This window comes from Bombina bombina, chromosome 8 (assembly GCF_027579735.1).
Source record: "Bombina bombina isolate aBomBom1 chromosome 8, aBomBom1.pri, whole genome shotgun sequence".
Classification (NCBI taxonomy): Eukaryota; Metazoa; Chordata; class Amphibia; order Anura; family Bombinatoridae; genus Bombina; species Bombina bombina.
Window position 1 is genome coordinate 327,768,638 of NC_069506.1, and position 14,703 is coordinate 327,783,340.

At 42.2% G+C, this 14,703-nt stretch overlaps 1 protein-coding gene across 5 annotated transcripts in view; it reads left to right on the forward strand.

Moving 5' to 3' along the window:
• Window positions 1-14,703, forward strand: part of ETS1 (ETS proto-oncogene 1, transcription factor) — a 263,261-nt gene that overhangs the window by 234,669 nt on the left and 13,889 nt on the right. For all 5 annotated transcript variants that reach the window (XM_053691556.1, XM_053691554.1, XM_053691555.1 and 2 more), the window contains 2 exons: window positions 1,821-2,069; window positions 2,657-2,917. In XM_053691556.1, coding sequence (XP_053547531.1) covers window positions 1,821-2,069; window positions 2,657-2,917 — 510 coding nt within the window. The remainder of the gene's footprint in view (window positions 1-1,820; window positions 2,070-2,656; window positions 2,918-14,703) is intronic.

Here is a 14,703-nt window from a genome sequence, read left to right on the forward strand (position 1 = left end):
TTGCTGCTCCCTGCTCTCTATGGGTGATTGCTGATGCCTGCTCTCTAGGGGTGATTGCTGATGCCTGCTCTCTAGGGGTGATTGCTGCTGCCTGCTCTCTAGGGGTGATTGCTGCTCCCTGCTCTCTAGGGGTGATTGCTGCTGCCTGTTCTCTAGGGGTGATTGCTGCTCCCTGCTCTCTAGGGGTGATTGCTGCTGCCTGCTCTCTAGGGGTGATTGCTGCTGCCTGTTCTCTAGGGGTGATTGCTGCTGCCTGTTCTCTAGGGGTGATTGCTGCTGCCTGTTCTCTAGGGGTGATTGCTGCTGCCTGCTCTCTAGGGGTGATTGCTGCTGTCTGCTCTCTAGGGGTGATTGCTGCTGCCTGTTCTCTAGGGGTGATTGCTGTTGCCTGCTCTCTAGGGGTGATTGCTGCTGCCTGCTCTCTAGGGGTGATTGCTGCTGCCTGCTCTCTAGGGGTGATTGCTGCTGCCTGCTCTCTAGGGGTGATTGCTGCTCCCTGCTCTCTATGGGTGATTGCTGATGCCTGCTCTCTAGGGGTGATTGCTGATGCCTGCTCTCTAGGGGTGATTGCTGCTGCCTGCTCTCTAGGGGTGATTGCTGCTCCCTGCTCTCTAGGGGTGATTGCTGCTGTCTGCTCTCTAGGGGTGATTGCTGCTGCCTGTTCTCTAGGGGTGATTGCTGCTGCCTGTTCTCTAGGGGTGATTGCTGCTCCCTGCTCTCTAGGGGTGATTGCTGCTCCCTGCTCTCTAGGGGTGATTGCTGGTGGCTGTTCTCTAGGGGTGATTGCTGCTGCCTGTTCTCTAGGGGTGATTGCTGCTGCCTGCTCTCTAGGGGTGATTGCTGCTGCCTGTTCTCTAGGGGTGATTGCTGCTCCCTGCTCTCTAGGGGTGATTGCTGTTGCCTGCTCTCTAGGGGTGATTGCTGCTGCCTGTTCTCTAGGGGTGATTGCTGCTGCCTGCTCTCTAGGGGTGATTGCTGCTGCCTGCTCTCTAGGGGTGATTGCTGCTCCCTGCTCTCTATGGGTGATTGCTGATGCCTGCTCTCTATGGGTGATTGCTGCTCCCTGCTCTCTAGGGGTGATTGCTGCTGCCTGTTCTCTAGGGGTGATTGCTGCTGCCTGTTCTCTAGGGGTGATTGCTGCTGCCTGTTCTCTAGGGGTGATTGCTGCTGCCTGTTCTCTAGGGGTGATTGCTGCTGCCTGTTCTCTAGGGGTGATTGCTGCTGCCTGTTCTCTAGGGGTGATTGCTGCTGCCTGCTCTCTAGGGGTGATTGCTGCTGCCTGCTCTCTAGGGGTGATTGCTGATGCCTGCTCTCTATGGGTGATTGCTGCTCCCTGCTCTCTAGGGGTGATTGCTGCTGCCTGTTCTCTAGGGGTGATTGCTGCTGCCTGTTCTCTAGGGGTGATTGCTGCTGCCTGTTCTCTAGGGGTGATTGCTGCTGCCTGTTCTCTAGGGGTGATTGCTGCTGCCTGCTTTCTAGGGGTGATTGGTGCTCCCTGCTCTCAAGGGGTGATTGCTGCTGCCTGTTCTCTAGGGGTGATTGCTGCTGCCTGTTCTCTAGGGGTGATTGCTGCTGCCTGTTCTCTAGGGGTGATTGCTGTGCTCTCTAGGGGTGATTGCTGCTCTCTAGGGGTGATTGCTGCTCTCTAGGGGTGATTGCTGCTCTCTAGGGGTGATTGCTGCTTTCTAGGGGTGATTGCTGCTTTCTAGGGGTGATTGCTGCTTTCTAGGGGTGATCGCTGCTCCCTGTTATTTAGAGGTGATTGACTTTATGCCTTGCTTTACATATCAGGGTGTATAATGTATGTTTGTGTCCCACAGGTTATGGTATCGAGCATGCTCAGTGTGTGCCCCCCTCTGAATACTCTGAGCCCAGCTTCATCACAGAGTCATACCAGACCCTGCATCCCATCAGCTCAGAAGAACTCATGTCTTTGAAATACGAAACTGAATTTTCCTCATCGCTCTTACGTGACCCCCTGCAAACTGACTCCCTACAGGACAACTGCTTCAGCATCAAACAAGAAGTTGTGTCTCCAGATAATATGTGCGTGGGACGGATCAGTCGAGGTACCAATCTGTGCTTTAAAACCTTCCTGTAGTTTGCCTGGCCGAGCAATGCGTTTGCCTCCTGATCCGTTCTCAGATATTACATCCTGTAGAGCCCTGCATTTGTAATATTTTGTGGCTTAGGAAAAATATAGTATTTAGAAGCAATGAAACCCTACAAAAGATCTGCCATCAAGATAATTATTTTTCAAGGCATTTAAAACTGTCATTTTGTTAGCAAAGTTTGCATTGTTTTGCAGTACAGTGACATACCCATTGAAAAGCACATTGATCAGCCAATCACTCTGTAGTACATGATATTGCAGTGACATAAATTGTGCTTGTAGTTTCACTGTATTCGCCCATATATTAAAAACATATGTTCTTTACTAAGAAAAGCGTTATCGGTTTTCACACCGTGAGATTCTATTTCATATGATTGTAGTTAAATTAGCTATTTTCCCTTCTTTTGCTTTTTTCCTTCTTTTTTTTTCTACAACTGAATTTGTACTATTTTGAGAAACATAGCTCTCTTCACACTTGGAAAAATGATTATTTCTGGAACATACTTCCTCATTGTGTTAACACTGATCTATTTGCCTGGACAGGAAAGCTTGGAGGACAGGAGTCTTTTGAAAGCATAGAAAGCCATGATAGCTGTGACCGTCTGATGCAGTCCTGGAGTAGCCAGTCCTCGTACAACAGCCTGCAACGTGTCCCTTCCTACGACAGCTTTGACTCAGAGGATTATCCTCCTACATTATCAAGCCACAAACCAAAAGGCACCTTTAAGGACTATGTAAGGGACCGTTCTGAGCTGAACAAGGACAAACCAGTCATCCCTGCTGCTGCACTCGCAGGCTACACAGGTAAACAAAGTGCTTTTTACTGATCAGTGCTGTATGTGATGAGACAAAGAGAGCTACAAACTCATGCATTGGAAATCACCTATTTCAGACAAGGAAGGGTTATTTATATGAAAGGCACAGTGTGCTTAAAATTGGTTTTCTTTTGATGCGTTTCCAATAGCTTGTTATACCAGCTACAGAGTATAAAATATATGAGAAATGGCTTCTCTATAGTTTTTTTTTCTTATCTTTTAAACCACAACCTAACAACATTGGTTGAGCTTGCAGGGATGTTAAATTTCCTTGTTTTATCACTTTCTGTACACACATGGTTCTTTATATTATCTCTATCTGTATAACAAAGCACAATACATTGAGAAAACATCTTATTGCTTATGTATCCTAACCCGCACTGGGAGTATAATTTCTTCTGCTGGCTGTGCTTACATAGATTTTTTTAGAGCCAATACTTAAAAGGGACACTTTCTTTTCTTTCATGATTCAGACAGAGCAGGCAATTTTAAGCAACTTTCTACTTTACTCCTTTTATTAATTTTTCTTCGTTCTCTTGCTATCTTTTTTTAAATAGCAGGAATGTAAAGCTTTTGAGCCGGACCAATTTTAGTTCAGAACCTGGGTTACACTTGCTTCTTGGTGGCTAAATATAGCCACCAATAAGCAAGAGCTATCCAGGGTGCTCAACCTAAAATGGGCTGGCTCCTAAGCTTACATTCCTGCTTTTTAAATAAAGATACCGAGAGAACTAATACAATTTGACAATAGGAGTAAATTAGAAAGTTACTTAAAATTGCATGCTCTGTCTGAATCATGAAAGAAAAAAAAATGGGTTTAGTATCCTTTTAAATATAGAAACTTACAGTAAAGGTGGGGATACCACAAGCAAAATCAGCTATTACATATGTGGATATAAAGATAAAGGAGCTATTTGTAAACAATTTAATACACTCCATTAGGTAAAATGGATCACTCAGAAGAAAAGAAAAAAAAAATTAGGGTTAACTGTCCCATGATGATGATTTTACAGAATACTTGCTACGTGAAATTTTAGAATGATTAGCATATGAATAAATCTAAAACAAAGATTACATTTTTATACAACAATTTATAATACCTCTTGGCTGTTAATGATAACTGCAACAAACTTCTGTGCTTTACAATCTTTTTTTGGCAAACAAGTAGTTAAAGAATCTCAAAAGTCCATAATGCCAAATGAGCACTGCATTTTACAAGGTCTACAAAAAAATGTTTAAAAAGCATTTATAGCTGTCATTTTATTAGCAAAATGTACATTGTTTTGAAGTCCAGATACACCCCTAGAAAAGTGATTTGGGTATGTTTATTTTATCTGCTTTGCTGTGGCTAGTTAGGGACAGCATGTAGCAGAATCAGACTACTGGATACTGCAGAATGCACTAAAGCCTCTCTGGGAGTTTGGGTGCATCTGTGCTTGGCCAATAGCTGTAACTAAATCCTCTATTTTATGTTTTTAGTAATCACTACTTTTTGTATGTGACTGTCAGCTAACTCCTTTTGTGCTTTTAAAACATATATATTTGTGGTTAATTCTTAGTGAATTTTGCACACAATCTGCTACTCTGATATTTCTACCCAGGGCATGAAATGTGCACCCAGGATATACTGAGAGTGCTGCCCAGGACATAAGATGAGCACACAGTTTCTTATGAGAGTGCTGTGCAGGACATGAGATGAGCACACAGTTTATTGTGAGAGTGCTATGCAGGACATGAGATGTGCACACAGTATATTGTGAGAGTGTTGTGCAGGACATGAAATGAGCACACAGTTTATTGTGAGAGTGCTGTGCAGGACGTGAGATGAGCACACAGTATATTGTGAGAGTGCTGTGCAGGGCATGAGATGAGCACACAGTATATTGTGAGAGTGCTGTGCAGGACATGAGATGAGCACACAGTATATTGTGAGAGTGTTGTGCAGGACATGAGATGAGCACACAGTATATTGTGAGAGTGTTGTGCAGGACATGAGATGAGCACACAGTATATTGTGAGAGTGCTGTGCAGGACATGAGATGAGCACACAGTATATTGTGAGAGTGCTGTGCAGGGCATGAGATGAGCACACAGTATATTGTGAGAGTGCTGTGCAGGACATGAGATGAGCACACAGTATATTGTGAGAGTGTTGTGCAGGACATGAGATGAGCACACAGTATATTGTGAGAGTGTTGTGCAGGACATGAGATGAGCACACAGTATATTGTGAGAGTGCTGCCCAGGACATGAGATGAGCACACAGTATATTGTGAGAGTGCTGTGCAGGACATTAGGTGTGCACACAGTTTATTGTGAGAGTGCTGCCCAGGACATGAGATGTGCACACAGTTTATTATGAGAGTGCTGTGCAGGTCATGAGATGTGCACACAGTTTATTGTGAGAGTGCTGTGCAGGACATGAGATGTGCACACAGTATATTGTGAGAGTGCTGTGCAGGACATGAGATGAGCACACAGTATATTGTGAGAGTGCTGTGCAGGACATGAGATGAGCACACAGTATATTGTGAGAGTGCTTTGCAGGCATGAGATGAGCACACAGTATATTGTGAGAGTGCTGTGCAGGACATGAGATGAGCACACAGTTTATTGTGAGAGTGCTGTGCAGGACATGAGATGAGCACACAGTATATTGTGAGAGTGCTGTGCAGGACATGAGATGAGCACACAGTTTATTGTGAGAGTGCTGTGCAGGACGTGAGATGAGCACACAGTATATTGTGAGAGTGCTGTGCAGGACATGAGATGAGCACACAGTTTATTGTGAGTGTTGCCTGGGGCATGAGATGTGCACACAGTTTATTGTGAGAGTGCTGTGCAGGACATGAGATGAGCACACAGTATATTGTGAGAGTGCTGTGCAGGACGTGAGATGAGCACACAGTATATTGTGAGAGTGCTGTGCAGGACGTGAGATGAGCACACAGTATATTGTGAGAGTGCTGTGCAGGACGTGAGATGAGCACACAGTATATTGTGAGAGTGCTGTGCAGGACATGAGATGAGCACACAGTATATTGTGAGAGTGCTGTGCAGGACATGAGATGTGCACACAGTTTATTGTGAGAGTGCTGTGCAGGACATGAGATGAGCACACAGTTTATTGTGAGAGTGCTGTGCAGGACATGAGATGAGCACACAGTTTATTGTGAGAGTGCTGTGCAGGACATGAGATGAGCACACAGTATATTGTGAGAGTGCTGTGCAGGACATGAGATGAGCACACAGTATATTGTGAGAGTGCTGTGCAGGACATGAGATGAGCACACAGTATATTGTGAGAGTGCTGTGCAGGGCATGAGATGAGCACACAGTTTATTGTGAGAGTGCTGTGCAGGACATGAGGTGAGCACACAGTTTATTGTGAGAGTGCTGTGCAGGACATGAGATGAGCACACAGTTTATTGTGAGAGTGCTGTGCAGGGCATGAGATGAGCACACAGTTTATTGTGAGAGTGCTGTGCAGGACATAGGACATGCACCCAGTTTAGTCTGTGTGTGGTGTATATTACTGTGTTTTGGCTGTGGAAACAAAATGCAATTCGCAACATTGAAATACAACAAAATGGGTAAAATAGCCATAGCATGTTGAGTTGCAACATTTTCAGAAGGAAAAAAAATGTTTCCATTAAAACAGCAGCAATGCAGGAGCTAGCAGTGAACGTCTGATATTTATTGTTGCACATTCATAGGGGCCTTGTACAGCTGCACAGAACAGGCTGTAGCTATAGGTCGTTATCTTCCAGCAAGTATGTTAGGCAGAAATATGAGCTTGCAAATGTCTAAAGCTTTCTTGGGGGGTCATTAAAGGCTCAGGGCGCTAAACATACAGTTATACGCAGGCAATAGTGCAATAATACAATCCTCTGACACATTACACAATTTTTGTTCTTGTATGCTCCTTTATTGTTTGTTTCTTGGTTATTGTAATGTCTGCTCAGCTCCTGAATGATAAAATGAGGACAGTAAGAGCCGTTGCTTCGGCTTCTGTTACTGGTTTAGTTGAACTTCTTTCCACCCACTCATCACATCTCAAAATTATCTTTGTCTCTCTAATACTTTTTGCAGTTTAATTGGGTCAAGATCTCATAGTCTGATAGCTCAATTAGAAAATGAGATTGCAGATACTTCAAAAGCAGTTTTGGGTTTTCCGTCTTAAGTCACTTTCACACCTCCTCCTTTAGATACAATCGCTCTGCTTGTCACAAAGTACTGAGATGGTTAGCAGAGCTCACCACATATATGTCAAGGCATTGTGCTCTGATCTTCTGTGAGCATAACAACTTAAAGTACCAGTCAACACATTAGATTTGCATAATCAACAAATGCAAGATAACAAGACAATGCAATAGCACTTAGTCTGAACTTCAAATGAGTAGTAGATTTTTTTATAACAAATTTTAAAGTTATGTCTATTTCCACACCCCTTGTACCATGTGATAGCAATCAGCCAATCACAAATGCATATATGTATAGTCTGTGAATTCTTGCACATGCTCAGTAGGATCTGGTGACTCAAAAATTGTAAATATAGAAGACTGCACATTTTTTTTAATGGAAGTAAATTGGAAAGTTGTTTAAAATTACATGCTGTATCTGAATCATGAAAATTTAATTTAACCTGAGTGTCCCTTTAAGGTGATAGAAAGTTTCAAATATATTAAAGGGCTTCAAGGGACATTATACACTCATTTTTTCTTTGCATAAATGTTTTGTAGATCTATGTATATAGCCCATAAAGTTGTCTTTTGCTCTGATTTTCAGACTCCTAACCAAGCCCCAAAGTTTTATGAGAATACCGTCAGCTACCTTCTCCAGCTTGCTCCTGTTTTTGTAAAGGGTCTTTTCATATGCAAAAGGGGGGAGGGGGGGGTCTTATTTCCCACTTGCAGTGGGCTTTCCAGCTACATTTTCAACAGTGCTAAAACGAGAGCTTCTAAGTAAGTTTTTAAACAGTTTTATACTGAATTTTTATACCAGTATCTGTGCATATTATTCTTTATAGTAGTGTATATTACATGCAGTTATATGAAAATTAGTGTATACTGTCCCTTTAAATGGATATTAAACCCAATTTTAAGCAACTTTCTAATTTACTCATATTATCAATTTATCTTGGCCCTCCTAGTAATACTTACCAGTAAGACCCCCTTCTCCAGAGGGGCGTGGACAGAATTATTCACTCCCCTCATTTACCATAAACGCTTGTAGTAGGACACCACCACTGTTCCCTCTAAGGCCAGTTTTGTGAGTGGCCCAGCAGTAAAAAAGTTAATTAGAGCAATTAACAAACACTACACAATGCAGACTCCAAGGTGTGGTTCCCTTATTAACTATTTCACTGCTGGGCTGCTCACAAAACTAGGGAACACTGGACACCACCCCTTCCTCCTCCTAGTTCTGTCCAGCCTGCTAGGTGGATAGAGCTAGGAGTCCCTCTCCGTTTCTACCTTCTGGGCTGCAAGATTTTTTTCCCTTTGTGCATGTAGCTTACTTAGCTGCATATTTGAGCTGATGATCCTTCCAGCCGTCCGGCGCCATGGCTTCAGTGATTGCGGTCACTGATATGGCGTTATGCGGTGGGAATACCCTTCCTTACAGTTTCCTTGTGGGGCCCGCCATGTTACTATGACGTCATTGGTAAGGGACGTTGCAGGGGCCACATCTGAGGGCTGTCATGAGCGTGCATGCGCGCAAGTCCTTTAAAGCCTTGGCACAGCTATTAACAGAGAGCGTTTCTTCTTCTTCTTCTTCCCCATGAAAGTACCGATACTTCCTTTCAGTTTTGTGAACTGGCATAGTTGAATCTTCATTCTGGTAAGTGCTATAGCACTTGTTTTTTGGCACACAAATAATTTATAAGAAAAAGGTGATACATTTGTTTTATAAGCTTCTGGGGCTTAATTTATTTCGTTATGTGTTCAGCATTAACATGGAGGATGAGAATGATTAGTCTCAGCTCCAGCCTCAAGCCGTTACAGCCCAGGAGGAATCAGGGGCAACTATAAGTTATCATTTGTTTTCTATGTGTGTATCTTGAATGCTGTATGTACATACTATTTATTTATTTATGGCTGGCTATGCTTTTTCTTAGTGATACAGCCCTGCGTATGCCCACCTGTTCCCTTTGTGATAATCCTTGCTGGCAAGACAAGAAACTTTGTAAAGTGTGTATTGGGCAGATTTATGGTGGAAGCGTTTCTGAATCACCTGAGGGTTCTGTGAATAATTTGCTAAATGCAGACTGTGCCTCTGATGGTGAAGATGTAGAATCTGACCTTCCTATGGTGTTTGACACTGCAAATATTTCTGAGTTTATTAACGGGATTAAGAGTTGAAGATGAACAGCCTCAGGGACTATCTGATTGGTTTAATACAGATTCAACCCCAGATCAGTCCTTTCCTGCTTCTGATAACATGAAGTCTATATATTTGAATGTCTTTTCAAAGCCAGATAAACAGTCTGCTGTTCCTGATAAAATATATAAGAATTTTCCATTGGAAAATAATTTGCCTACCCAATTTGTTTCCCCTCCTAAAATTGATGCTGCAATCGCTAGACTCTCAAAAAAAGATTATTTTTTCTGTGGATGATGCAGGATCATTTAAAGATTCCATGGATAAAAATAGAGCAAAATTTAAAGAGACTTTATCTTCAACAAGGGGCCTTATTTCATCATCTGCTTGCTCCTTTTTCCCACCCTTAAAGCTTCTGATGTGTGGTCTTCTAACTTGTCTCATGCTTTACAAGAAAATGAAAATGTAACATCTGTTCTTTCAGATGTAAAAATGGTTACTTCTGCTTATCAGCTTCTGCCAATATTTTGGAACTTAATGCTATATCCATGGCTACTGCAATCTTGTAAGAAGGGCCCTATGGGGATATGTTTGGCAAGCAAGTAGAAGCACTGATATCTAAAAGAGATAAGTCATTTTCTCACACAGGTTACCAGAGGCTTTAGAGGGTTTTCTTTTGCCCACAGGCAACGTGGTCAGTATCAACATTTTAAAAGTACCTCTCAAAGTGAAATTTTTCAACCTCAAGAAGGAAGATCCAACTTTAAGTTTAGAGGCAGAGGACCTGGTAAGTCTAGAAAACAACGGTGGGTCATCTCAGACCTGGTCACTAGGAGGCTACACAATTTCAAAGAGGTCTGGGTATCCACTATATCAGACCGATGGGTTTTGGAAATTCTATCAGGGTATCATCTGGAATTCAAAAGAAACCAGCTCTGCCATGCTTGGTAAAATCCACTCCCCAGAGATCCTGTAAAACTGAAGGCAATTCACGAGTTTATAAGCAAACTTATGTGTGATGGTGTTATCCAACAGGTACCAACTCAAGCTCAAGACAAAGGGTTTTATTCACCTCTCTTTCTGGTAAAAAAAAAGTCGGTTCTTGGACCTGTTCTGGATCTTCGTGTTCTCAATACTTTTCTAAAAGTTCAAAGCTTCAAGATGGGAGTCTGTTTCTTCAGTAATCAATCTCAACCCTCCAAGAACCTATTTGCTTTCCGTAGACCTCAAGGATGCATACTTCCATATTCCCAGTGCAGAAGTGCACAGAAAGTTTCTTTGTTTCACGGTCGGAGACCGCTATTTTCAATTTTCAGCTCTTCCCTTCTGAATCTCTACTGCTCCAAGGGTTTTTACAAAGGTTTTGGTGCTTTTCATAGCAGAACTCTGCATCAGAGGATTAATCGTAATCCATTATCTAGAATATATTCTTCTCCTAGCAAATGCACCTCAACAGGCCTACGCTCACAGAGCCATCCTACTGAAGTTTCTTCAAGATTACGGCTGGAACATAAATTTCCAGAAGAGCCGGCTTCAACCCTGTCAGGAACTAGTGTTCCTAGGAGCACAGTTCAACACTCTCTTCCAGATGCTCGCATCAAATTTTCGTCATGTCAAATATCTCACAGCTCGTCAGTGAATGAAACTTCTGGGGCATCTATCCTCTGTAATTCACATGGTGAGGTGGGCAAGGTGGAGAATGCACCTATTTCAGATACGCTTTTTACAAAAATTTGAAAGAGGCAATGGCCTATACCAGCACATCAGAATACCTACAAGTCTGAAAATATCCATCCTTTGGTGGTTAAAGATGAAGAACCTGTCAAAGGGACTTCCTCTTCAAGAGCCAGACTGGATCCTTGTACAGACAGATGCCAGCAAGACCGGATGGGGAGCACATTGCCAAGGCAAATTTGCTCAAGGAACATGGGAGAAACAATTGCAGTCTCTTCCATCAAACATCCTGGAGATCAGGGCAGTCTTCTTGGCTCTTCGTGCCTTTCAGCAACTACTGATAGGAAAGGTGGTGAAATTGTCACAGACAACAGGACAGCTGCAGCATACCTACAATTTCAAGGAGGAACAATGAGTTAAGGTGCCCTAAGGGAGGTGTCTCCGATCTTCAAGTGGGCTCAACTCCACATTCAGTTCCTCTCTGCGATCTATGTTCCAGGATCAGAGAATATTCAGGCAGATTACTTGAGCAGAAGTCAAATTCACCCAACAGAAAGGCAGCTAAACAGGTGGCTGTTTCAGAGGATAGTCAGTTTCTGGGGACTTCCGGAAATATCTCATGGCCTCTGCCTTGAATCAAGTTCCAAGGTTTTTTGTTACCCAACACCTCTTTCCATGGGAGTAGATGCCTTTCTTCACAAATGGTCGTACCATCTCATATACGTGTTTCCTCCAATCCCTCTCATTCCGAGAATATTGAAGAGGATTCTTCTGGAGACAGCAACTTTTATTGTCATCCTTCCCTTCTGGCCTCGCAGACCTTGGTTTCCTCTGGTACACAAACTGGCGATTCAACCTCCATGGCATCTTCCAGTCTCCTGGAACATGCTGAACCAGGGACCAGTAATTCATCTTGATCCACAACAATTGAAGCTAGTGACCTGGCTGCTGAGATCTCCAGACTGCAACAAATTAATGTTTCAGCGCCCGTTATTCAGACACTTCTACAAGCCCGAAAGGGAATTACTTCTATGGCATACTATCACATATGGGACATTTTCTCATCATGGATGATTACACGCCATATTTCCACTGCAACTATCAAAGTATTTAATCTACTTGATTTTCTACACAATGGTTTTCTTCAGGGTCTTAGTGCTAGAACGCTTAGAGTTCAAATTTCTGCAATTTTTGCCATATCTGGAATAAGGTGGGCTCAGGATCCGTTAATGATCCAATTTTTTCAAGCTTTGGCCCATATCCGTCCATCTGTTAAAACACTAATTCCATCCTGGGACCTGCCTTTTGTTTTAGACTCTCTTCTGGAAGCTCCATTTGAACCGTTATGTGAAGTTTCTTTATGGTTTTTCACCTTGAAAACCATTTTTCTGTTGGCTATTACATCAGCTCGGCAAGCGTCAGAACTCCAAGCTCTGTCAGTAAAAGAAACAAACATTGTTTTTCATCAGGACAAAGTGGTTCTATTCCTGAATTCCTTCCTAAAGTGGTATCCGACTTTCATAAACACCAGGATATTATTCTTCCTTCATTTTGCCCGAAAAACTAAGACTCTCAAACCAAACCATTATATTGTTGAGATGTGGTCCGATGTCTCCATATTTATGTCAAAATGACTCAAGATATTCATAAGACAGAATAATTATTTGTTGTTCCCAATGGCCCTCGTCGGGGTCAAGCTCCATCAAGATCAACAATTTGTCGCTGGATTGTGCAGGCTATTACCAGAGCCTATAAACAAAAAGGGGAACAGGTACCTGAAGGGCTTAAAGTGAATGTAAATTTTGATGATAAAGTGCCCTGTTTTTAAAAATTCGATTAAAAACAGGGGCACTTTAATTCATCAAAATTTACATTTCACTCGTGTTGTGAAAATACCTTTTAATCTTGACAGCCGCTGCATCGCTTCCTCCGCCCGTCACAAAACCTCTTCCTGGGTCTAAAATGAGGAATTCGGCTTCCTCCAATTACAGTGTTGAATCAGACACTGATTCCCACTGGGGGATGCCGTGATTGGAGGATGACCGATCCGTCATTTCTGACGTAGGAAGAGGCTTGCGACGACCGGGGGATACTGGAGCGGCTGTCAAGATTAAAAGGTAAGTATTTTCACAACAGGAGTGAAATGTAAATTTTGATTAATTAAAGTGCCCCTGTTTTTAATCAGAGTTTTAAAAACCGGGCACTTTATCATCAAAATTTACAATTACTTTAAGGCTCATTCCACTAGGGCCGTATCAAATTCTTGGGCACTTCAAGCTGATGCTTCTCCTGAAGAAATCTGTCAAGCCTCAGTTTGGCAATCTTATAACACTTTCATCTCTCATCATAAATTAGATGTCCGTCAGTCTGCTGCTGCCAAATTTAGCCGTAAAATATTATCTTCTGTTGTAATCGAATAAACATATTTGAAGTTTTTGCAGTATTTCCTTTTGTGAAGTTATTTCCCACCCTTTCTTATATCTGCTTTATATTCTCTCACTGGTAAAAGTATTACCAGGGCGGCCAAGATAATTGGAAATTTAACAACCAAATATAAGTTATTTCTATATCTTGGCCCACACCCTGGGTAATACTTAACAGGCTCCCTCCCTTGCCTGGACATTTTCTAGGAGGAGGAAGGGGTGGTGTCCTACTACAAGCTTTTATGCTAAATGAGGGGAGTGGATAATTCTGTCCACGCCCCTCTGGAGAGGGGGCCTCACTGGTAAGTATTACCCAGGGTATGAGCCAATATATAGAAATTACTTATATTTGGTTGTTACATTTCTTCTTACTCTTGGTATCCTTATTTGAAAAGCAGGAATGTTAAGCTTAGGAGCCAGCCCATTTTTGGTTCAGCACCTGGGTAGCTCTTGCTGACTGGCTACATTTACTCACCAATCAGCAAACACTACCCAGGGTGCTGAACCAAAAATGGGCTGGCTCTTAAGCTTTCAATCCTGCTTTTCAAATAAAGATACCAAGAGAATGAAAAAAATGATAATAGGAGTAAATTAGAGCCTGCAATTTTAAGCAACTTTCTATCTGAATCATAAAAGAAAAAATTTGGGTTTACTATCCCTTTATAAAGTCACAAAAACGGCCACACCAGAACTTGAGGTCACGAGCTCCTGTTGAAGGGTGGTAGTTTCAGGAGTCATTTACAGAATTGCTTCTTTACAGAAAGGGCAGTTGATTCATGAAATAAACTTCCATTAGAGGTGGTAAAGACAAAACTATGAAGCGACTTCAATAATACTTGGGATAAGCATAAATGTATCCTACAATCTAGTTAGAGACATTTCATGATTCAGATACAGCATGTAATAATAGCAGCAAAATGAAAAGTTGTTCAAAATGGCATTTGCTTCATTCTCTTGGTATCCTTTGTTGAATGAGCAGCAATGCACAACTGGGAGCTAGCTGAGCACATCAGATGAGCCAATGACAAGATGCACATATGTGCAGCCACCAATCAGCAGCTAGCTCCCAGTAATGCATTGCTGCTCCTGAGCCTACCTAGGCATGCTTTTCAACAAAGCAAATTAGATAATAGTAGTACATGGGAAAGATATTTAAATATGGATGTGCTGTTTGAATTGTGGAAGGAAAATGTTAGGTTTTATGTCCCTTTAAAGGAGCACTAAATACAGTATAATTGCATAATCAGCAACTGTATAATAAAAATACAATGCAAACTCACAGTTTGAATTTCAAATAACTTACATTTGCTTTTGACAAATTTCAAAGTTAGTTTCATTTTCCTTTCCCATACATCAT